The 25,089-nt window shown below is 38.2% G+C and overlaps 1 protein-coding gene and 1 long non-coding RNA gene across 2 annotated transcripts in view; one reads left to right on the top strand and one right to left on the bottom strand.

Annotated features, from left to right (window-relative positions):
- Positions 1-25,089, bottom strand: part of nlgn2a (neuroligin 2a) — a 382,174-nt gene that overhangs the window by 157,934 nt on the left and 199,151 nt on the right. Inside the window, exon 4 of the mRNA XM_041780191.1 lies at positions 13,495-13,548. Coding sequence (XP_041636125.1) covers positions 13,495-13,548 — 54 coding nt within the window. The remainder of the gene's footprint in view (positions 1-13,494; positions 13,549-25,089) is intronic.
- On the top strand, positions 1,581-2,895 carry LOC121505064. The gene is made up of 3 exons (XR_005991515.1): positions 1,581-1,624; positions 1,788-1,922; positions 2,809-2,895. It is a non-coding gene; the product is annotated as an uncharacterized LOC121505064 (long non-coding RNA).

Below are 25,089 nucleotides of genomic sequence, written 5' to 3'. Positions count from 1 at the left end.
AAGATAATTTTGAATGAATCCAACTCAATAGAATTAGTCAGTTTTTAATTGTCAAGCACTTCCGGTTATTTTGCGCCTTTTTTCTTTTGAATTCAGCAGGCTATCATCTGTTCACAAGACATAAAGAAAGTGCAGATGACTGGTGCCCCCTTTCCTCCATTGAACTCATCAATTTAATTTGATTGACAAAGGTAAGGAGACATATTTTGTTTATACTGTAATGTTAATGATGACTCGTGGGTGTTTGTTACGTTACAAAACAAAATTAGCAGTCAAAGTAATACAAAGCGAGACAGAGACAGTAGCGACAGAAAGGTAAATTATGCTTATGTTAATGTAGGCAATAGTGTGACGGTTTTACGCAATAATGTCAGGAAGATATCACGAGTGATTACACTGACAAAACCACAAGCTTTTATTTTGAAAGTTACTGATTGGTACTTCCTCATACAAGTTTTCGCTATTCCTTAAGGAAAACTGTTATGTTCTACAGAAACGCGGTTAAACTGTGGTGGAAATTAAACTGGGTTTATGTTAAGATGATAACTTTCTGTCGCGGGGGATTGTTTAGGGCTATCCAGGGCTATCACGCCTTGTAAAATAAGCATCTTATTTTCCAAACGGTGCCTGCTGTACTTCCAATAGCTTGACTTCCTCTCTGTGTCGGTCTTCTTACCGAGCATGTAACGTATAACCGATTCTCTCTGTTATCACAAATGTTAACGAGAGTTATCTTAAAAACGCCGGGTCCGTGTATCAACATTTTAATGTTTAAGAGCTGCATACTATTCCTGAAATGTAAATTGAGAAAAAGCCGGGAGGAATCGCTCGCGCGGGGAGGGATGTGAACATTCAACATGGCGAGCGCGTAGCTAGATTTCTCATTCTGCAGCTAAAGGTACGATAAAATGTCTCGAATAACGCGAGGAGAGAAATTGGCAATGCAGCGACAGTGTCTTGAGCCGTACTTTTTCAGTACAACAGAGCATGACAGCTTTGAGTTTCATAAACTGACGACCAGGCTCTATTAAAAAAACATGAAATTTATCACAACCAAGAGCTGTTAGCCCAGAGCTGCTAAATCACGCATTGACTGTGACTGTGAGACTCTTGCTTGCAGTTATCCCAACACGGTCTCTCGCATTACTTTTTTCACTTGCTGAAAAGCATAAACTGTTCCTCTTTATTTCATCCCCTTAGATTTACTGTATTACCTCACTCGCTGCTTCCTGACACCGTGCTTTTGCTAGCAGGCTACACGACATTTTTACAGTTTCCCTCTGTGTTCATTCTATTGTTGTGTATTCAAAGAACATGTCTTACTTTAAAAAATCCACATTAACTCCTCATTAATTAGAACTACTAAGGCAATTCAAAGTGAATTTGTGGATGTTCTTAAAAACTATATTTTTTTCAGACATGAAACATGCAGGAAAAAGTCATCCTAGGAGGTTAACCCAATACATTAAGAATATATATTCTCTTCTGAAAGGTAAGTTTATGTGTGAACACTTTTCATAAGCTGAACTGGGTTCTTTCTCTCTCTGTCATCAGAGTCATCAACCATTGTCCAAGTGTTCGAGCCATGAAGGACCGCTGGCCTGCCCTGTTTAACTGTTCCCAGGTGAGCATACTCTATTAATTGCTGTTAAGAGACAAGAAGTGAAAATATGAAGACAGTTCAATCAAGAAGCCACTCTGTCGAAGCGGCAGAAAATATTGTATGTGAATGCATGAAATGTGTACGATTTGGTTTGATGCCTTTTTCTCTTTGGTTGAAATTTCAGAGAATCACTACTGTGCCTCCGGAGCCCAGATTTATGGCTGCTTTGGACCTTCACACACCCAAGTTACTCAAGCTGTTTCTTGCCAAAGGTGGAGCACTTGGACAAAGACCGCAAATCATAATGGAACTAATGGAGGTACAATACCTTTTAAAATTAAAGGAAGCTTTATTTATGAGATTCCTATGCACTATTTTTTTACAACTCAAGATGGCAAAATCTTGTAAAAATTTGAAATTATGCATCCAGATAATATTTTAGCATGATATCTTCTTTTTAGTTTCGTGGTTATTACATTAATCTCTTGAGTTCTTTGTATTTTAGGTGCTGGCACATAGTTATGGTATCCCCTGTCATTGTGCAGGCCTGGTGGGCCACTTAGTCATTGACAGGCCAAAATATCATTGATTTTCATAGATTTCCATGTAATCATTGTTTGCACCTGATGTTGTCTATGCTGCACTGCTCTGTAAACACCTGCCCTTCAGCTCTGCTCAGACCTCTGTCTCCCTGGCTACCTCCACCTTATGACACTACATGACTGATCAGCAACAGGACCGCACAGTTACACTGGCAGTAAAAGTTAGCTCTTTGTTTGGCAGAGGTGTAAACAGAGCCTGCCTTTCCAGAGCCTGTTCACCTGTCCTTTACACTGATAGTTTACACCAACATTAATTTCATAGAAAACCCTCTGCAGTGTTACAGTTTTTATGTTTCTAGAGTTTTCCCTGCTCATCCGCTCTACTGTCTACTGACACTCATAATCTGAGTTGCGATGTATGGCAGAGAATGGTGTGTTCAAATGCAGCTAAAGATCTCATAAATCTTTCTTTGAATTGCCACAAATTTTACATTACCCTTAGTTAAAATACATAGGCTATACATGGGTCACTAAAGCACTTTTAATAAATGTTAAAATATTGACAGTGTTGCATTAATTTCTACATGGAAATCTACATCTTCAGTGTGCTGTGTTTCCTTGTGTTTTTATGGTTGGCTTATTAGTTGTTATATTTCTTGCCAGGATTCTTCACACTCTTCTGTTGAGAGGACCAGAGATGTTGACCTTTGGTGCCTGATAGAATACCTTGGTGAAAATGGAGAACATCTGTTCACAGAATTGAATGTAGGTGAGCTTAATTTGCATTTAACCAAGTGAAGTATTGATATTTATTGATTAGATACTGCTGTCAATAGATTAATACAGCTGTGTCACAATTTTTTAAACATATTTTTGCCACACAGTACAGCTTCAGTGGCCCCTAAGATGATCAGTTTTGCAATATGGAAACTGGAAACTGTCTAATGAAGATTTGGAGATCTTCCAGAGTTTCCCTTTCACAAATGTGTTAGCATGCAGGAGATTGTTAATGTCAGACATGTTCACATGCTTTCTGAAAAGTGCTTGGGTTTGGTGAGAGGCAGCACCTGGATAGAGTGTACAAGAGGCAGAACATGATGCAGAAAGCTGCAGTTGTGTGTTTTCATTAGTTTTTTTTTTTATTTTCACCACAAATTTAACAGCCTTTATGTATGAGAAATCACAGGATGTTCTCTCTTGCTTTACTGCTAGCTTTGCAGCGTTCAAAATGTTGCAGCTCAAATCAAGCATTCGTTGAATGCATTCACCAGACACACTAAAATATAATCATCTATTGTCATCAGTTAACCTCCTCCCACAGCTGTGAATCCACTGTTTGGTGTTTGCATTTGCACATAAAGCTCCTCCAGATTATGCCTGGAAAATTTCAGTTTTGTAGTACATGCTTTAAATGGGCCTCTGATTCTCTGAACTCTACTCGAGGAAGGAACACCAATCATTGACAAAATACCTGCACGTTGAGATGGATATTATTGCAGTGTACCATAAAACGCCATTTCAAGTGGTGCAAAAACTATAGGCACAGATCTATGGAGATGTGGAAATAATAATTTTTTCAAATGAATTAGGCTTGACATAACATGTTTTAGTGTTTGTGTAGCACATACTAAGAAAGCAGTACGGACCTGAAGGTCTGTAAGCTCAGTTAAGCTAAGAGGGCTTTTTACCTGCATGGTTTGGATCCACCCATTCCCTCAGAGACGAGGTTCTGTGCTAATCATTACAGAATAGTTCTGTGTGATCACCTTTTTCCTTCGATGAAACATTTTTGTCCTGATGTAGTGGTCTCTTCTTGAGTGACAGTGACAAGTGCTTTCTGAATGGTTTGATGATGAGGACCAAATGATGTGAATTGCATGCTGTGGCCTTTACAGTTCCCTTTTTCTAATCACTGGTGGATATTTGAACTTTTTTTTTGCTTTGTCATCTACCTTTACATTTGCATAGCTATCATTAAAATCCTATATCAAAAATCTTTGTGATACACAGTTTTGTAATTTGATGTGTTACAATCTCTTGATAGTTTAAGACCATGACACTGATTACAGTTTCATGTTGCAGGACACAGAGGACTTGGAGGAACTTGAGCAGCTTGTGGTGGTGATCACTGTGATCACAAAGGCTGGACATTCCACAAGTGACAACTCAAAGGAAATTGGAGTCGTCATTGAGGCCACGGAAGTTATCACAGGACTTGGAGACATAGCCAGAGCTTGCTGTCTCCTCTTTGGCTTGACCTAAACACTGAACCTTGATTATCCCGGGCAGCTTAAGTACACCTTTGAGGTATTCCAAAACTTTTATGGAACTGGATGTGTCAAAGCTGTCAAAGAAAGTCCAGTCCTTCAAGAGCAAACTTCTGGCTTGAAATAAGGCTGGGTCGACAGCACAGGCTGTTGTGCCACACAATGAATGTTAGTAACAAATTGGACACTTAAATACAATTTCTGCTTTGGTCATCTGTTGTAAAATTGTTTTTCTACATTGTGTTAATGTGTATTTATTACATTTTAACTATTTTTTATCTTGTGGCACATGCACTTCAGTAGGATTTTTCTTTAAGACAGCAACTATTGTTAAACAGGTCTTCTGGGAGTCTCATTTGAGACAGGCATTTTATTTATTTGGAAATTGAAGTTGTGAAAACACTTTACAGAAGTCCTGATGTTTCCTGGAATACATTGCAATAGACCGATGTGTTTTTTCAAAAAAAAAAAAAAAAAAAAAAAGGTTTCAAAGGCAGGTTCTTTTGTATGTTAAAGGCTGCTTGAAATGCTGTACCTTTAATGAAGTCTAATTAAAAGTGTAACTTTTTGTAAAGCATTAAATGTTACTTAAGTAATATTTATTCTGTATTTTCTGTTCAACCAATTCTAATCTCAGACTAAATGTAGTCACAACACAAACATGTATTTAATTCCCAAGAAATGATTATGTTTACATTTTAATTAATTTTATTAAATAAATTTAAAAAAAATGCACTTAATATAAAGATTAGTATTACTCATTTATATATCATTTATATATTGTATTTAATTATTTATATCAGTACCTTTTACTAATTTAGACATTTCTCTTATTAATATTTACTTAATATTGTTGTTTAGGTTTTTGTTAAATTATTTGTGTGCTATAGTTGAATCTACTTAATTTGAATGGGTAAATCTTATGGGTCTGATTTGATTTATATCAACTCAAATTTTAACATTAGTTAGATTTACTTAATAATATTGCGTGCAATCTGTTGCCTCAATTTTATTGAGTAGTTATGGTGTATCTTTTTTTACAGTGTGGGGACCCCCATCTCCCAGGACCTTTCCTGGTCTGCAAACACTACAGCAGTTGTCAAAAAGACCCAGCTTTCTTAGACTCCTGCAAACCATCTGAAGGAGAATCTGCTGGTGACTTTCTATGGCTCCACCACTGAGAGTGTGCTGGTTTACTGATTCTATACTGGCTGCTCAGCTGCTGACAGGAAGGCCCTCCAAAAGGTGATAAGGTCAGCAGAGAAAATTATTATCTGTCCTCTGCCTTCTCCAGAAGACATTGCAGGCTCACGATGTCTCAACAAGGCAAAAAGAAATATAATCAAGGACAGTTCCCATCCCGGCCATAAACTTTTTGCCCTCTGGGAAATGCTACAGAAGCTCAGAAAGCAAAACAAACAGACTTAAAGCAGCTGCTTTCCCCGGGCCATCAGAACTGGAAATGCTAGCTCATGGCTTTATTTTCTCTTACCTCTAACTTTAGAGCAATATCCCTCATTACTCTCCCTCATTATTTACTGTTTTTAAGGTATACTGGTTTTATGTTCTGTGATTTTATGGAGCTCAGCCCTTCTTTCTCCCTCCCCCCCCCCGGTGATCAGCTGATATTGGGCGTTCACTCTCCTAAGTGCTCAGCTAATCAGCCAAATTTGACCAATCATCATGCACCTGTCAGATTTTAAACGTGTTATTCCTCTTTTACAGTCAGCGAGCCTCTGTGCAGACGCTGCAACCCTCCTCCACCCCAGCCACCTCCATTCAGTTAATCAGCGTCTAGTCTAGTAGCCTGTTGCATAAGTCCTGCCTTTATTTATGGTGTAAAGTCCACACTCAACTCTACACTGAAACTAGTTAAGTTATAACTTCAGTAGCACCACAGAGACGTAAGGTTGACCCTAACAAGTCAAAGCCTTTTTTAACCAAGTGTCTGTTGCAGATGCTAACGGCTAAAAATAACATATGCTAACTGCTGTTAATCCTCAAACAGCACCCAGTTTGGATGAAAAATATAACAAGGCATTTTTTTATATGTGAGTATTGTGAAGCCTACAGCCTAAACCTAGAGCCAGTATATGATAACAACACTGCCATCCAGTGGCGGGATCGCTAATAACACAAGACAATTTAGCAGCGGACGGCAGAAATGATCTCCACTCACGGAAAACTGTTACTGATCATGGTAAAATCCTTGAACCCTCGTCATCCTCCGGGTTATCCCGCCGCTCAGAGCTATCATTATGACAGACATATTCTCTGGAGGACTTTACACCTAGTAGGTGGTAGGAGTAAGATTTAAGTTATAACTTGAGCCTACGTTAGAACTATCACGGCTGGTGCAACACTGTAAATGTTAGGAGAGCGTGAACACTGTCGTAAGAAAGAACTTACGTTCAAACTAGGCTACGTTTGAACTTTTGCTCAGATGGTGCAACCCATAGCAGATCCTCAAAGGTCTTTCATCTGCATATCTCAGTCCTCATGGTTCCTGGTCCAGCTTCTCGGAAGTCCACTCCTCATCTGATCCTGCATCTCTCAACACCACCACCAGTGTCTAGACTCCACTGGAGAGTATCCTATTCCTCACTACCTCTTCAAGTACATGAAGTCATCATGATGGAGTCTTAACGTCAAAGACTGCACATTTCTCTTTTATCAAATTTGTAAAATAAATTATTGTTAAACTTGTATTTAGTCTCTCCTGGTTGAACTGTTTTTACAGCAGGACTGTTTATAAGATGTGGCGTTTTAATTTCGTTGTACAGAATGTGCAGTGAAAAGGAAGGCATTCTATTCTATTTTATTCTATTCTAATCTATTCTATTTCATTCTATTTTATTCTAATCTATTTTATTCTATTCTATTCTATTCTATTCTATTCTATTCCTTTTATTCGATTCTATTCTGTTTATTCTATTCTATTCTATTTTATTCTGATCTATGTTATTATATTCCATTCTATTTCATTCAATTCTATTTTATTCTATTCTATTTTACTCTATTCTTTTCTTTTTTATTCTATTCTCTTTTATTCTATTCCATCTATTTTATTCTATTCTATTTTATTTTATTCTATTCTTTTCTATTTTATTCTATTCTATTCTATTTTATTCGATTTTATTATTTTCTATTTTATTTTATTCTATTCTTTTTTTCTATTTTATTTTATTTTATTTCATTCTTTTCTATTTTATTCTAATCCATCTATTTTATTCTATGCTGTCATTCTATTCTATGTTATTTTATTTTATTTTATTCTTTTCTATTCTATTCTTTTTTTTTCTATTTTATTTTATTTCATTTTATTTTATTGTATTGTATCCTATTATATTCTAATTATAACAGTTTCAGAATAGGTGAGTGGAGTTTTGGCTGTCACAGCTTTCACCTTTCAAGCTCCTAAGAGAATAGAAGTTTGCCTATTTTTTCCGCCATTTTTTGTCCAAAACAGACAGGAAAATTCTAAAACACAGCCATATTTACGTTGTTGTAGCAGATTTGCATGTCCCTATGGGTAGATTCTGTTTGCAATTGTTCCAAATGATCCTGACAAAGGCCAAAAAAAAGGAAAAAAAAAAAGGAAAAAACCTCTAGTTAAATTCAGTAAATTTCTGTTTCTGGATTGGTAGTGTAGGTGTCACAGGGAAGACAACTGTGAGATTACCATCCAGCTTATATTTTTTTTGAAATAACAGCCTGGTGTGGCATTCCTCTGGATAATTACTCTGGATTATTTCACCTCAATTGTATAAATATTTTTACTTTGATTTTTTCACAGCTCAATTAGCCTATTGAGAGAATTTAGTAACTTGTAGGGAGATGTATTAAGGCAGCGGTTTTTAATCTTTATTTGCCCAAAGCACACGTAAGATCAAGACAAAATTTCAAGGCACATCACAACCATATCTTTACAAAATAGCCTCTTACATGTTACAGTAAAACCAGCCATGGAGTCCTCCTTTATTCTACCTCTGACTTCATCAGTGTTATTCTGTTATTGTTTTTGTTATTGTATAGTTGTAGTACTTAAGTGTGGTTGTACAGATTCCTAGACTTGGCAGACAGAGGAGGAAGCATGAGCTAAACAACACAGATCAGGATTTGAACCTACAACCAGAGCATCCAGGAGTGTAGCTTTGGGCACCTGCTCTTCTAGCTGAGCTAAACTAGCGCTCCTGTCCTGTATTTTAAATCTTCTATAGAGTAAACAGGAACACCTTACGCTTCATCTGGGCCATAAATTTGATTTATTAAACTCTGGCTGTCCCTCATAAGGTTGTGTCCATGTTTTTGTTGTGTGGCCCAGTTTATCTTATTCCCTGTCTGTGTCACAGAGAGGTGACATTGTTCCTGGCAGAAATATGTTCCAGGTTTGGGGCTCAGGTGGCTTTGGTTTGTCTCTGATCAGAGCTGACACCCGGGATAGCAGAGGAGCACACTCTCGCTGTCTCTTTCTTGATTTAGCTCAATCTTGCTCTGGTGCGTAATCCCCCCCTCCTCCTTCCACGCTCACACCTATGCACAGAGCCGTGCTGCGAGCCTGAGATCCATCAATCTCTCTGAGCGTCGACACTGAGCAGCGCTGCAGCCCAATAGCCTTTGCTCCCTCACACCTGATGCAGAGCAGAGAGGGAGCGGCTGCAGCTGAATGAAGTCGTCTGTGCGGGTGGAGGATGCAGCTGTATTTCTTTGCAGCTCTTCCCCACTGTACAGTATGTACTTTCTAACTTGAATAGAATAGCATATGAATAGATTTCTGCATGGCCTAGAATCTGCTGCTTCAAAGCATGCACAAATTGAAAAGGCTGTTGATACACAGCTGAAAGAATGAGGACAGAACGCTGGACAAAATGGATGGAGTGATTTTCCCCACCGCCTTTGTTATCTGATAAAGCAGGCCATGTAATTTCAAGGTCCTTTTATTAAAAATTGTCCATCATTTTAAGGATGTTATTATTTCCTTTGATAGTGAAATGAGGAGGGAATCATCCAATGAGAGTTTTTGCAAGGTTAATGTCTGTTTCTTCTCGATGAAAACACATTACACAACAGTAGAGTGTGTTCTGGTGACAATGCAGGTCACACACCGGTAACAAAGCTTTGCTTTAAGATGAAAAACAGCACTAGTCAGGCTCCTGAGTGGCTCGGGATCAATGTGCATATCACAGCCTGCAGGGTGTGTTTGATTTATTTCCAGGTAAGCTGTTGTGACAGTAGTGGACTGTAAACATTTTGTTATATTGCTGTCACCATGCTGCTGCTTTAAAGAAGGAAAAATGTGGAGGCCTGGAGACTAAGAAGGCTGAGGACAGAGGAAGCTGTTATAACAGCATGTGGCAATGGGCCTTTAATTCTCCATCTCTGAGAAACGCTGCATTTACATGACCTGAAACACAGAGAACTCCTTTACTTTAAGTGTCTGTCACTCTGGATGCTTATAAAGCACTTATGGATCTATTCAATGTATTTTTAATCAGAGAAGTCAGAGCCAAAGCTTCACCTCTGATGTTACGTGAGTGCTACGTAGCTAAAATGAGCTACTTTATGCATTTTTATGACATTATGAGGATGAGGATGACTGCTGGCTGGTTTGGAGCTGTAATGTTAGTTTTAGCCTGTTATATGTTGATTAGTTTAAGACAATATTTGATGACAAGATAAGAGAAGTCTGTTCAGTTTAACTGCATCATTCACTAAAGAAACAGCGGAGTGTCTAACAGAATAAATCACATGATGCCCCTTTAACATGGAGGTAAAATCAAGGCTGGTCTCCGTGTCAGTTAGCACATCCAGTTGAGCCACAACTGTTGTGAAATGATTTTACGTTCAATCTATAATATATATATATATATATATATATATATGTGTGTATATTGGATTTTATCAGAACAGGAAGTAGAGTGCCTTGTGCAGCAGCATGAAGAAAAAGCAGAACAAAGAACAGAGACTGGAGGAAAAACTTTAACATGAACAGTTCACCTGAGCTAAGGAAGAGGATTAGGGCCAGGACAAAAAAAAAAATCCAAGTTTTTTGTTTTTTTTTTTTAAATTCTGAGAATATATCAAAATTTTGAGGCTACTATTTTTCGAAGGATAAAAAAACCCTGTAAGAATTATGATGATTGTTTTTCTAAAAATTCTGAATTTAATCCTAGAATTTAGATTTTCTTTTACACAAAATACTGTTTTCCTTTCACAAAATAATGACTTTAATGTTTTTTTGGGACTCAACTGCTTTTCAAATTCTTTTAAAATAAAGTCAGAATTCTGACTTTTCTAGGAATGGTGTGTGTGTGTGTGTGTGCGTGTGTGTGTGTGTGGTGAGGAGGTGGGGGGTGTCTTGATTTTTTTTTTTTTTTTACAGTGGCCCAAATCCTCTTGGGTTACTTGCACAGGGAGATAACAATAATTTTTAAATGATGAAATACTAATAATTAAAAATAATAATACTAATAATTAAAAATAATAATACTAATAATTAAAAATATATATATAATAATAATAATAATAATAAATTAGAACACATTTGATAAATAAATGAATAAGAAATCAAATAATAAAATATCAAATAATAAATAAATAAAAACAGGACAACACTGATAAATAAAAAAATAGGCAAACAAAAATTAAACTGAATAAATAAATGAGACAGCATTTAATAAATAGATAAATAAATAAATAAATAGACAGCATATCGGTTAATAAATAAATAAAAAAGGAAAATATTGGTTAATAAATACATAAATATATAAATAAATGAAACACCACATAATAAATAAAGGAATAAATAAATAAAAGTGGCATATTGATAGATAGATAAATAAATAAATAAATAAATAAATAAATAAACAGATGCGACAGCACATAATAAATAATTAATTAAATAAAAGACAGCACATTGGATAATAAATAAACAGATAAATAAATGAAGCAGCACATAATAAACAAATGAATGAATGAATAAATAAATAAATAAATAAAAAGACAGCATATTGATAAATAAATAAATACATAAATAAAACAAAATCATCCCAACATAACATAATACATGAATAGATAAATAAACAAATACATAAAAACAATTGAAAATAAATAAATAAGACAGCACATAAATAAATAGATAAATAAATAAATGAACACACCCTGAAATCTATAAACAGAGTCACATCCTATCAGAATCACCAGACTTCAGGGAGTCATTTTGTACATGCACTCCTGCATATACTTTCATGAACAGCAGTAATACACACTGTATTTCACATAACAGGCTTGCTGCAGCTGTTTCCTACATCTAAGTCTTGATTTCAGACCAACACTAACTTTGATAATACATCTAATAGCCTCATAAAGTGCTTTTTATGCATTCATTTCACTCCAGAATCAAAACACAGGGAGGAATTTGGCCAATGTGAACTCCTGAAAATAAAATAACTAAATCACCAGTATGCAATTAAAAGTGTGAGTAATCATGACCAACTGTTAAAATGCAGCGATTAACGACACCTTTAAAAACTGACAGTCCTAAATCAATGTTTTTAAATGAAATGTCTAAGTGAGCTTCTCTAATGTCAAACTCTTCTGTTAGAGTGTGCCATTCTTTACTTTGATGAGGACTTAGAGGAGAAACAATCAAACACGTTCACTCTTTATTGTAATTCCTCTCTTTATTGGAGGAATGTGGTGAACTTCGGCACACTGAAGGACCTCAGTATTTTAAGATTCCAGCTATCGCCCTGGTACTAATGAAGTCTATAGGAAGTAATTTCCAGTATGAGTCCAGCGGGAACAGGGTGGCTATATTATTCCGAGCTATAATTATCTTTCCTCCTAAACAAAGGAAATAATCTGACTTTTTTGAATGTATGTGTTTACCATTGTGTAGTCCTCAGGGTTTTTTTTTTTTTTTTTTAATTTAAACCTTGACCTATGTTTCAGTCACTTTTTCCCCTTCATGTATTATCCTTTAAGTACCTAATATTGGGAGGATATCCAGTCTGAGTTGTTGTTTCCAGTCAGATGGCTGTATTGGGACGGTAGATGACAGACATGTTTAGAAAAGGCCCAAACACTCTTAACTAGACTCTACTACCTTCTGACTGTAGCAGCTCAAAAAGTTGTGTCTGTGCTGGGAGCATTTTGATCCCCAAGAAAATCCTCTTGCGCCAAACTTCCTCCAACTCCAAACTTCAAAAAAAGAAAAAAAAAAGAAAAAAGAAGAAAAAGAAAAAAAAAAACGGAACCACTCCAAATCAAAGAGCATTGCGGAGCAAGAAAAAGATTCACCCGCACAACCCCCTTCAAAATAGCATAAAGAGAAATATGCATCAAAATATCACCAGTCATCTTTTTCCCCAAGAAACAAGACCAAAAGAACAAGAGAAGAAGAGTCGGGAGGGGGATGAAAGTGCAGATAAAACCCCCTCAACAGTGTATGTGCTGCAGGTAAAAGATAAATTAGCATCCGGCTGGGAGTTCTGCGCCCTCACTGTTAAACCCAAATCTTCAAAAGTGGGGCACAAGAGTCCTTGGATGTCCCCGTTTTTACACCCATGCTTGATCTGATGTTATCATCATTGACTTAGAATAAGGGTGGCTGAATATTGCTGCAGGTCCTTCTCAATAGCAATTTCATCCTTGAGCTGGGGATTGAGGCGCGCTAATAATGTTCCTTATTGTGTAGGCTGTACTCAATGGGTGCTTTGTTTTGTGGTGACAATGCTGTTAGTTGGCCGGTGTGTTTTCAAGGGCACAGTGGTGATGATGATGATGATGTCCGAGGCTCCCTTTTGTTTGAGAGCTCCAGAAAACACACCGAGGCGCCTTTATAATGAAGGGTATGGGGGTTCCATTAGCCAGGCGTTATGAGCATCAAGGTTACTAATGATTAGCATAGCAAAGACAGCTTTTTAATTGTCAGCACATACACTGAAACGAACACATCGGTATGCACCTCCAGTCCCACCTAAAGGATGTCTGACCTGTGTGTGAGCTCTACTGCATGTGTAACACATCCCCCAAAAAGACTTCAAAACAAGAAAAAAGGAAAAACATGCAACAAAAATACCTTCGTCTCGAGGCTTGTTCATTGAAGATTCATCAGTTTTTTTTGTGAGCGGACCTAGGGTTAAGAAAAAAAGGGGGGAAAAAGAGAAAAGAGAAAATTCAAAAAAGATTACTGGCAAAAAACGGAAAAAAAGAATATCAAAAAAAGAAAAGAAGAAAGAGCAAAAAGGACAAATCAGCAAGAGTTCATGGCTGCTTATTTTGCTTTGTTTTTTTTTTCCTTTTTTTAAAAAGAGTACAAAAGCAAAAACAAAAGGCATCACAGACACAGATTTATCACAAGAAAAGACACAAGATCAAAGAAAGCTGGGTTTTGGACTTCCTTCTTTCCCCCCTGCGGAAGAAAACGGCTGCCTTTCTCTGATTGTGGTCCCTCTTTTTCTCTCTCTCCTTTAAACCCTTCTTGTTGTCGCCTGAGCCTCATTTCTGTGGGTGCTTGGTGGTGAGACGGGGAGGGTGTGTGGAGTAATAAGGCCTCTGTGGTTTGAAGAACAGGACCCAGCCTTTTTCCTCCCACCATAAAAAAGATATCTTAAAAAAGATCAGGCAAAGAAGAGGGCACCTAAGTAGGAAGAACGGCTGCTTTGGGTCCTGATGCTCAAACCCCAAAATCTGAATGCTGTCCATTCAGTGTAGACACTTTAAAAGGCTGTTTCACACATTCACACAATGGAACCTTTAATTAGAAAATGTGCAATGACCCTGTAATGGTAGAAGACATGTTAAACATGCTGCAGGTAAAAAAGGGCACAGATGCCTTTGCGTGTGGAAGTGTGTTGGTGTGTGTTGTTGTTATTTATTGGTTAAAGCGGAGAGCTTTTCCCCAGGCGGGTGAATAATTACAGAGCACAACAGCAGTGTGTCAATTTGAAATGACAAGCAAGCGTGACGCTAATTGCGCCAGGTAAAAAGGTGAAGGTAATTTGATCCCCATCTGCCCACTGGCTGCTTTTTTCCCCCTAAATTAAAAGAGTGACACAAGAAGAAAGAGCAGGAAATAAAGGGGAGACAACCACCTGATTTCATTATTTTATTAAATGATCTGAACCAAAGAGACGCCGTCAAAGGTGGGACTCAAAAACTCCCAACACCTCTTGCTTCCCTTGTAAGCTCCAGTCGAGTTCAGAAGAGACACATCACCTTTTTGTATGCAACAAAAATTGTGTCTGAATGCTGTTAACATGGTCCTTTCAGAGCCTGAATGTTAGTAAAAAGCACAAAACCACTCCTAGCCTTTCAGCGCTTTCATCTGATAAATCCACATTGGGAGGTTGGAGGTTTCACTTTGTGAAGATGCTTGATTTTTAGTCGGTGTAATTTGTGAAAATAACTTATGTAACACAACTCTTGCAGACTAAGTGGAAGAGTTTTCTCTCCGGTGTGACTCTGTACAGAAAAGTGCAGCCGCAAATGCTTTGAAACAACTTGAACGCAGATATTTCAGTGATAAAAGGCTCCGAGAACATGAGATACGCCGAGCAAAGAGCTTCAGACTCATTTGGGAAACTCAACCCAGATTAAAAGTTCTGGGAAAAAGAAGAAGTAGTTGAACCTTTGCTTGAGTTTTGGATGTTTCAAGATGCATCATGACAACTAGACTGTTCTCTAAGGCTGACTACACTACAAGGTTCTTGTTGCAGTTATTTGTCAAAGTTATCCTCACATTTGGTGTCAACAGGGGCGTAGCAAGGGATTTTTGGACCCCCAGAAAGAAAACTCCACAATGCCCCCCTTAGCTGGCCAGTCAAGCAACAGATGTTGTGTTGTTTTATGAATATATTCAATTGTATCATTAGACATTTCAATTTTAAATAGCACTCCTGCTTGCTCCTTGCTTTTCTCATGTTGTAGTTTTCTGTACAGTTTTTGCCATTTGATTTTCACTACCGTCATCCTTGCTGCTCAGTGATGCACTATAATGACTTTGACAGCCCATGAGTGAGCAGGAAGTATGAGATGTGCAAGGGGCCCTCAGTGTCGCAATAAATAAGCCAATCTCTTCAAAACCCTAAGAAAAAAACATAATTTTCCCTGCTTTCCTCTCTTCCAACATCCTCATTTTATTGTCTCTGTCCTTGCCTTCTGCTCCTCGATCATCCTCATCTCGCGCTCTCTCCCTGCTTTCTTCTCCATCATCATCATCTTGCTCTCTTCTCCTCCATCATCCTCATCTCGTTCGCTATCCCTGCTATCAACCCCTCCATCATCATCTCGCACTCTGTCCCAGCTTGCTTCTTGTCCATTATCCTCATCTTGCTCTCTATCCCTGCTTTCTCCTCCATCATCCACATCTCGCTCGCTATTCCTGCTATCATCTCCTCCATCATCATCTCGCACTCTTTCCCAGCTTACTTCTCCTCCATCATCCACATCTTGCTCTCTATCCCTGCTATCTTCTCCATCATCCACATCTTGCTCTCTATCCCTGTTTTCCTCTCCATCATCCACATCTTGCTCTCTATCCCTGCTATCTTCTCCATCATCCACATCTTGCTCTCTATCCCTGTTTTCCTCTCCATCATCCACATCTTGCTCTCTATCCCTGCTTTCTTCTCCATCATCCTCATTTTGCTCTCTACCCCTGCTTTCTTCACCATCATCCTCATTTTGCTCTCTATCCCTGCTATCTTCTCCTCCTTCGTCATCATCTTGCTCTCTTCTCCTCCATCATCATCTCGCACTCTGTCCTAGCTTGCTTCTTAGCCATTGTCCCCATCTTGCTCCATGTCCCTGCTTTCTGCTCCATGATCCTCATCTTGCACTCTATCCCTGCTCTCCTCTTCTCCACCATCATAATCATGCTCTCTTCTCCTCAATCATCCTCATCTTGCTCTCTGTCCCTGCTTTCTTCCCCATCATCTTCTTCTACCCCTTTTCCCCTCCATGCTGCACCCATGGGTGTCAATATGACCACTGCATGGCTCCACAGAGCTGACAATGTTTTGAACTATCCTATGCTTTTTGGTAGACCTCATTTCAACATCAGTTGAGATTTCAAACTGACTGATTTTGTTGTACCGCCAGTCAAAATTTGCATTATTTGGGCCTTTAATCCTTTGTCTTAAACTACAACCCAACATCTGAAATTGGTGGAAACTATTTCTTCATTTTTTTTTAAACAATACATTAAAAATGCTCATCCAGGTACATTCTTGCAATATAGAACAAGCTGTGAATAGCTGTGGTACTTGTTCTAGGAAATTGTGAGTCTAAATGGGATAATTGAGACAATTGTGAGGATGTTTCACTCTTGGTTTAATGGCTGACCTATAACAGGACCAACCTTGTGATCAAAACAACTCTACAACCATAATGGCTTTAATGATGGGAGGCAAACATGAATGCAAACACTAAAGCAGATCCACTTACACAATTATGTTGGCATGCTGGTGTCTAAAAGGTACTGTAAATGTCTGAAATGTTCACCTTTTTGGCCAGTTTAGCCTATTATCCAATCAGCACCTAACACAGACTAGAGTGTTGGATGTTCTGATGTGAATTGTTCTCTTGACTAAAAGGTACCCTTAAAGAAAAGTCAACAGGATGCAAAGGAGAGCAGGAATATTTGCACCAACATTTTTGATGTGTACTGCCTAAAGGCTTTCAGCATTAACACTTTAATCATGACGATGGTACAGAATTAACACTAATTGCACCAATAGCGGGATATTTTTGGGCTCATTGCAGTCAGGCTAGAGTTGTCTGTGCACACAGTGGTTTTGGAAGTTATAAACATTGAGTATGATTCTGTATTGCTGGAAAAAGCCTTTCAAAATGATGTTGTATCTGATAAAAAAAAAAAAAAAGTGGAACTGTCTCAAATAAAAACGAGCTAAAAACACTCGGTGATGGGCGTGTTTGCACCTGAATGTCAGTGGTGCAAGTTCTCCAGTGGATAAGGTGCAAAGGAGGAGCACCTTGCCTTAAAGTCTACGCTATTAAAAGGCACAGATAAATCTGCCGCTAGGTATGTTCAGTTTCTTGAGAAAAACTCCCAGTTAGTTTGATGAACTGGATCACAAAGAAAACAAACCATAACTCCTGAAAAGTGGAACGCCCCGGTTATGGGTGAGTCATTTTGTACATACGCTCCTGCATATTTTTATTACAGTGCTCAACTCTACATTTAACATTTTGAATATCCTGCCTGTAAGTCATTGGTTCCCATCCTTGGGTCTGGGACCCCTTAGGTGGGGCTGAGGCTTTGTCTGCTCTAGGGTTGCCACACGTAGATTTCACACTTGAACTTATATCATGATGTAGCACTGATGTAGCTCCTTTTGACCTGTTTCCTTCCTCAGGGTTTTGTTGATGAAACATTTAAAACTGATGTCAATGACTGACCGTTGTTTTCAGGTGTCATGAGGGTGCTCAGACTACACTGGTGAAGCAGTGCAACACTCGTTGGAATTTTTAATCTAAAATTCAGGATCATGAGTTACATCCCTTGCATTAATTTTATTCCCAATTAAAAAATCCCTAATTTTGCATGTCTAAAAGAACAAGCTGATTCTGTGTCCGTGGCTTTAAATGTTACTTAACTGTCTGACTCCGCCACTGACTCCGCCCCTCTCAGGAAATAGATGTCACTTAATGCGGGGGTTCTCAACCTTTTCAGCCCGCGACCCCAAAATAAAGGTGCCAGAGACCGGGGACCCCTGCTGTACCTGAAGCTGATTGAACACAGCCATGCATATTCAAGAACAGTCATGTGTGAGACAAGGCTGTCCATAAGGGGGGATAAATGGGAGAACTTTCTGGGGCCCAGCCAAACTGAGGGTCAGCAAAATCATGGTCCATTGTAAAGTTAAGCAATGATATTCATATTTTATATCTAACCTGCCAAATAGCCACTTTTATCAATGACACAAATCTCTTTTTTACATCATTTGTGTTATATATAGACTTTAAAATATAAATCTCTTTTGTTAAGAAAAATAATTTAAATGGGTTAAAAATTGAAAAAAAATTGTTGATAATAGCAAAAAATGGTGAAAAAGATGGTGAATTTGGATCTTAAAAGTAGCAGAAATGGGTTAGAAGTGGCAAAATTATATTAGAATGGCAAAAAAAAGGCAAAAATAGTTATTTAGTAGTGGTAAAAGGGAATTAAAGTGGCTGCAAAAGGCTTTAAATTGAGAAAAAAAAGAGTAAAAATCTGGTGAAATGGCAAGAAAAATAGATATAAACTGGCAAATGGGTCAACAGAGGCAACATTTGGCTTATTTGGCAAGAATTGGTTTAGAAGTGGCAAAAACAGGCAGAAAAAGGCGGTGGAAAGTTTAAATGGCAAAATCAAGTGCTGAATGGCAAAAATGTGTGGGGAAAAATGATAAAAACTGGTTAAAATTTGGCAAAATTGGTGTAAAGTGGCAACAGAGGAATTCAAAAAATGTCTTTAAATTTTTTATGGAATCTGGAGACCCCCTCAATGTCTCACAACCCTCAATGGGGTCTGGACTAGTGTGAATTTTGTCGACAAAAACTAGACAAAAAACTAACAAAAATAATTCTGTGATGACTCAAACTGACAAAAACTAAGTTTAGTTTTCATCAAGATGACTAAAACTAGACTAGAATGTAATGTAGTTTTTGTCGGACATTCAAAATCCGTGATATTTCTCCACTGTGGGTAAATCTGTTAAAAACAATGTAGCTGGATCTATTCTGTCTCTCAGCTGTAGAAAGCAGGGACCCCAGGTTTGGCAGAGTGCAGAGAACACACTACCATGATTTGGTACCAGATTTAGGCAAGGGAATAAATGCTTGGACTAAAAGTAAAGACTAAAATGTGAGGACTTTTTATGGACTAGAACTAGACTAAAATGTTTTGAGTTTTTGTCAATTAAAACTAAAAAGGATAGAAATGACTCGAACGGGACTAAAACTAAAATCAAAAGTAGCTGCCAAAAAAAACACTGGTCCTGACCCCAAGGTTGAGAACCACTGGCTTAATGGATGTGACTCTGCTGATCCTCCTCTCAGCTGAGGGTCAGGAGAGGAGGGTGGAGCTTTCTTCCAAGCGGGGAGGGACGACCGAAACTGGGGGCGGGGCTAACTCCCTACATGACATCATAAGGGGGAAATCTGAGAACGGCTTGTTTCAGCACACAGTTTTTGAAAGGTGGAGAAAGAGAGGGAATGGATTTTCCTGATTTTAGGGGGGATTGTGGACAGGCCAGGGGCCTGAAAAAGGGATTTTTGCATAATGGCAAGAATTGCTGCATATTTTCAACATTTGTTTAAAAATACATTTGTGATTTACTGACACCAACCCTCAAAATTCAGCAATCCGTTGTGGCTCCCAGAAAAAAAAAACTTTTAGACTGCAATCATTTGAACATGTCAGGTATCACCTCCAAACTGGAGGCTGGTTTTTCTAACACTGATTTTTTTCAAAAGTCTCCAGGGAAGTTTGTGGAGTTTTCTTCTGTGAACAAACCTGAAAGCAAAGTATTGTAGCAAAACTCAGAAAATCGAGGTTGTGCTATTTTAAGAGAAAAAAAAATGACCACTTGAAAAAGCTTTAAAACATTTAAGCTCAGTTTTGACCTTAAAAATTGTTAGCAAAATAAAGGAAAAACAGCTCAAGGCCCACTCACCAGTGTTTCCTGCAGCCTTTAATGAAAGTAGAGGCTGTGATGTAGGCATGAAGGACCTTGGTAGAGAATCTTTGAACAGGTGTGAATTACAAACATGTATTTGCTCTATAAATGTGCAGAGCATGACTGCTTTAAAGCTAAAGCGTCGTCTTCAGCGCTTCTTTTACCTGAGGTTGTTCCAATATCATGTGTGCAGAGTAAAACCATCATGGGGATTTGGTATTGACTGACGCCTGTCAGAACTATTTACTAAGAAGTTTGTAAAGTGATGAAAAAGTTCCAATAGTAGCCCGCCCATCAAAGAAACCACCAACTTTTCTAGAGGGGGAACAAAATGGGGAATCAAGCAACCATTAACAGCCCTGCGAACATGCTGGGAAAAAGTGTAAAAAACTGAGCTTGATTGACATCTTTCTGCAGTGAGCAGGCGAGCAGCCTGGCACTGAGAACCAAGCCCAGCCAGGGAAAAAAAAAGCTGGTTTTTCTTGACATTTTAAGACTCTTTTCCCAATCACAGGAGCTGAGGCGACAGCGGTAGTGTGCAATTTGATGGAGAACCATACCCGACTCCCATCAACCCCCTCCAAACTCTCTCTCTGCATCCACACCATATCCTGAGATGACAAAATAACAGCATATGCAACCATAATACAGCCAGAGTAGAAAGTACAGAGCCTAAAAAAGATTTATAAGACCTTCTTAGCAGTGTGACGCATGCTTTTCTGATGTTGATGCCAATTAACCTTGATAGATTGCCACACATAAAAAGCTGCTAAAGAAAAAAAAATCTGCCTTTATGTTGCTAACCCCCTCTCTCCTCTCTCTCCTTTCATCCTCCTCTGTGTTTAACACTTTTCCTCTCTCTCCATGTGTTTCTCTCTGCCTGTATAGCCGGCCGACTGCAGCTCGCTTTGAAGCCAGGTTACGTAAGGCTTCAGTTCAGCTCCGCTTCTCCCAACGGCCACACACACTCACACTCTCACATAAACACATGAACGGTAAACACACACGTCCCTATACAGCTCATATGCATGCAAGACAGACAGAGAGTACATACCAGGAAAAAAGAGATGTAGCCATGGACAAAAATACACCCAAATCTTACTGAGAGCTTAGAGCACATGGATCGACTAAAGAGCGAAGAGACTTTAGTGACTGTATGAGAACCGAGCTCATACAGTAGAAAAATTAGGAAATGTGGGAGTGCAAAACAAACAGCACTTCCCTGCAGTTCCTCCAGTGTCCACTTGAGGCTCGCTGCAGAAGTATGGGGAGTCACACACACACCCCATAATAAAAGCCCCGTTTTCACAGTAGAACTAAACATCTTTACAGCCACGTTTAAAGAAAATCATTGGTCAGAATGGTTTATGTCTTCATGGGCCCACTGTGCAGGAGGTGAATTTTCTGAGTTGCATCTATCCTGGAATTTAAAAAAATGCCTTTAGAAAAGAGGTGTTAAACCCAATCACAGAAGGGGCCGGGTTCTGGATTCAGGTCTAACCTGAGGGCCTAACAGTGTTTAACCAAACAGTAAACTTCATTTTCAGCAGTAATAAATTAAGGGGCAAAAAGTTTGGACTGATGAAAAATGATTTTTATACATTAAAAGTCAGAATGATAAGTTCAAAGACTCAAAGTCTGAGCTAAAAAACATAAAATATTGCTTTTAAAAGGCAAATATATAAAAAGGGAAGTCAAAATCATGATTTTAAGGCAAAAATATGACTTAAAATGTAAACAGGTCAACCTAAAAGGTCAAAAAAATTAGAAAGTCAAAATAATAAAGTGAAAAGGTCAAAATACCAGATTAAAAGTCAATATAATAAAATGGAAAAACTCTAAGTAAGACATAAAAGTTGAAAATAATAAATTGACAAAGTCAAAATATGAGATAAAAAGTCAAAACTATAAATTTAAAAAGCCAAAATTATTAGATAAGGTCAAAATTTTAAGTTGAAAAGGTCAAAGTATGAGATGAGTTGAGATAGGTTCAAAAGGTTGAAACACAAATTTATATGTTACAATAATGCTTTTAAAAGCAAATATATAAAAATGAAAGTCAAAATCATGTTATTAAGGCAAAAATATGACTTAAAATCTAAAAAGGTGCACTTAAAAGGTACAAAAAATGAGATGGAGGTGGAAATAATAAATTGAAAAGGTCAAAATATTAGATTAAAAGCCAATATAGCAAATTGAAAAGCTTAAAATAAGAGATAAAAAGTCAAAATTATGAACTGAAAAAGCAAAAATTATTAGATAAAGTCAAAATTTTAAAGGGGCTCAACGCAAGATTTAGAAAAATATCAGTGTAGCGACACCGTCGGCCATTAGGGGGGAGTACAACAACATTGTGTTGCTTGACCATGATGGCGTGCTCCTTGCTCATGAAAGAGCCTCCAGTTTATCAGCTGATAGACCAAGGTGATTTACCGGCATCGTGTATACAGAGGAGGTAAGTGAACTAACACTTAAAAGTTCCACCAACTAAAAATGAAAATGAATAAAGTATATTTGAACCTCTAGTGCAGACATGGCACAAAATTAAATATTGGTTCATATGAGGCGATTAAAAAAGGACGATATTTTTGTGACCGTTTCTATGAATGAACAACTTCGCTACTTAGTGCAGCATTGACCAATTTTATTGTCTTTACATGTGTAATGTGTAAAGTGTATTGAATGGGACGCGTTTTAGAGCAGAAGCAACAGGGCTAACATTGCAGCGGCGCCGCAGCTGGAATCTGACCGCCGCTGCTGTATTTTTGTGTTCCGTATTTTGTCCCTCACATCCTCATTGGCCACTGATTGACTACTACGTGTTGCATTTGTCGGTTGGATTGGTCTGCTAAACCATAGAGCCAATCAGAATTCGAGTAAGGCGAGTCTTCTCTTCGCAAAAGAAAGCGGGAGGGAGAGGTAACAGACACTCGCGGCGCAAAAGCGTTTACACAGAAGTAAGTGGGAGAACGCACCCTCGGCACACGCGCACATGGAGCTCAGCAAGACGTTAAAAAAAGTTGGGTTAGTTGGGTTGGGTTGTCATTTTCCTCGTTCACACAGCGCTGAACTGAACAGACAGGACGTAGCGATAGAGTCCTGCATCGGACAGCTAACATCCTACCCAGTGCGTCGGTCACACTCTCTTTTAGCTTGACAGGCTTTTTTTTGTTTTTTTATGTTTTCGAGGAGTTTGTGTGGGTGTTTGGGCTGAGCTAGCTGGTCGTTTACTCGCGGAAGCAGCCTTGTCCATTCAACACGCCGTTGTCAGGTATAAATGGAGCAAGGGGGTGCGCACATTACGTAGTACCCAACGTCACTTCCGTTGAGATTTCGCAGAAAACTCAGCCCGAATTCTTCACAGAGAAACGACGCCACAGGTTTACACAGGCAGACAAGGAAGACATAAATCATTCTTAACATCGGGATAAAGTGCGCACTATTATTTACTCAAGAGTGGGACGTTTTAAAGCAAAAATCTTACATAGAGCCCCTTTAAGCTGAAAAGGTCACAATATGAGATAAAGAGTAAATCTTATTAGTATATAAGGTCAAAACAAAAATTTATATGTTAAAATAATGCTTTTAAAAGCAAATATATAAAAAGGAAAGTCAAACCATGTTATTAAGGCAAAAATATGACTTAAAATTTAAAATGGCGCAAAAAAAAGGTAAAAAAAATGAGATGAAGGTGGAAATAATAAAGTGAAAAAGTCAAAATATTAGATTAAAAGTCAATATAATAAATTGAAAAGCTTAAAATACGAGATAAAAAGTCAAAATTATAAATTGAAAAAGCCAAAATTATGAGATAAAATCAAAATTTTAAGCTGAAAAGGTCAAAATATCGGACAAAAAGTCAAAATAACAAATGCAAAAGGTCAAAATATGAAGTAAAGGTCAATTAATAGACTGAAGTCATAATTGTTCAATGCAAAATTAATAATATGAAATGAAAACAAATGCATTTCTTTTTATCTCTTTATTTTTCACGTTTTTATGACTTAAGGATATTTGACATCATCAAGGTTAAGTTTACATTTTTATACTGGAGGAAATCTGCAGACCTCATGTTTTAGGGCCAGTTATAATAAGAACAGGATATGATCTTGCGGGCCGGGTGTAACTGTACCACGGGCCAGATTTGGCCCCCGGGCCTTGATTTGACACCCGTAGAGTAGACTCTGCTTGCTGTAGAACAGTACATGTCCTTTCTAACATTTGGATCAGCATCTCCAGTCATTTCATCAGTTATATTATTCAGTGCAGATTCGAAGATTCCTCTCTGTTTATGAATATGAGCCCGGTGTGTGTGTTTGTGTGCAGCCACATAAGTAAGTAGGTGTTGAGTAGCTCATTTAGGCAATGTGTGCCAGTCCGGCATGATCTATGAAGAAATGGAAGTGCGTCTGACAGCTTGTGAGTGAGCGTCAAACATGAATGATGGATGCTTGTTAGAGGATGCACAAAGCACACTTGGAGTATTTATGTGCAGGCAAAGAGACGGGGACGTCGCTCTTGTCCTAAAGCTAAAATACGGCAGCAGAAATAGGATTTGTGCACCAGTGTGCATGTGAGAGCAGGTTTTAGAGGAGTAATGAGTGAGACGTGGAAGTCGTTCACCCACACATGCATTCTCTATTTCATGCATTGTAAGTAGAACGTCTCAGCAGTGAAAGGATGCTGAAGATGTACAGACAATCAGGCAGGCAAGTAGGAAGACGTACGATAACACCAATCTGCTGCTTCATTATCACACGCCACTGCTCTCTTAGTTACTAAACGCTGCGAGTGGAGCGGCGTGTGGGCAGGTCACAGATGAGCGGCTGCCATGAGAAAACTGTGACTACACTACCAACAAACTGTGAAGTTGGTTTCAGATGAATGGCAGTTAAAACAGGATCCTGTGCGAGGCAGAGGAGCTCCTGTCCTCTTAGTGACGTGCAACATTCAACCTTCAGAATGTTCTAAATGGATTTATAAAGCCGTCA

Source organism: Cheilinus undulatus, linkage group 22 (genome assembly GCF_018320785.1).
Source record: "Cheilinus undulatus linkage group 22, ASM1832078v1, whole genome shotgun sequence".
NCBI classification, from domain to species: Eukaryota; Metazoa; Chordata; class Actinopteri; order Labriformes; family Labridae; genus Cheilinus; species Cheilinus undulatus.
Note: the sequence above shows the minus strand (reverse complement) of the source record. Positions and strands in the feature narration are given on the sequence as shown.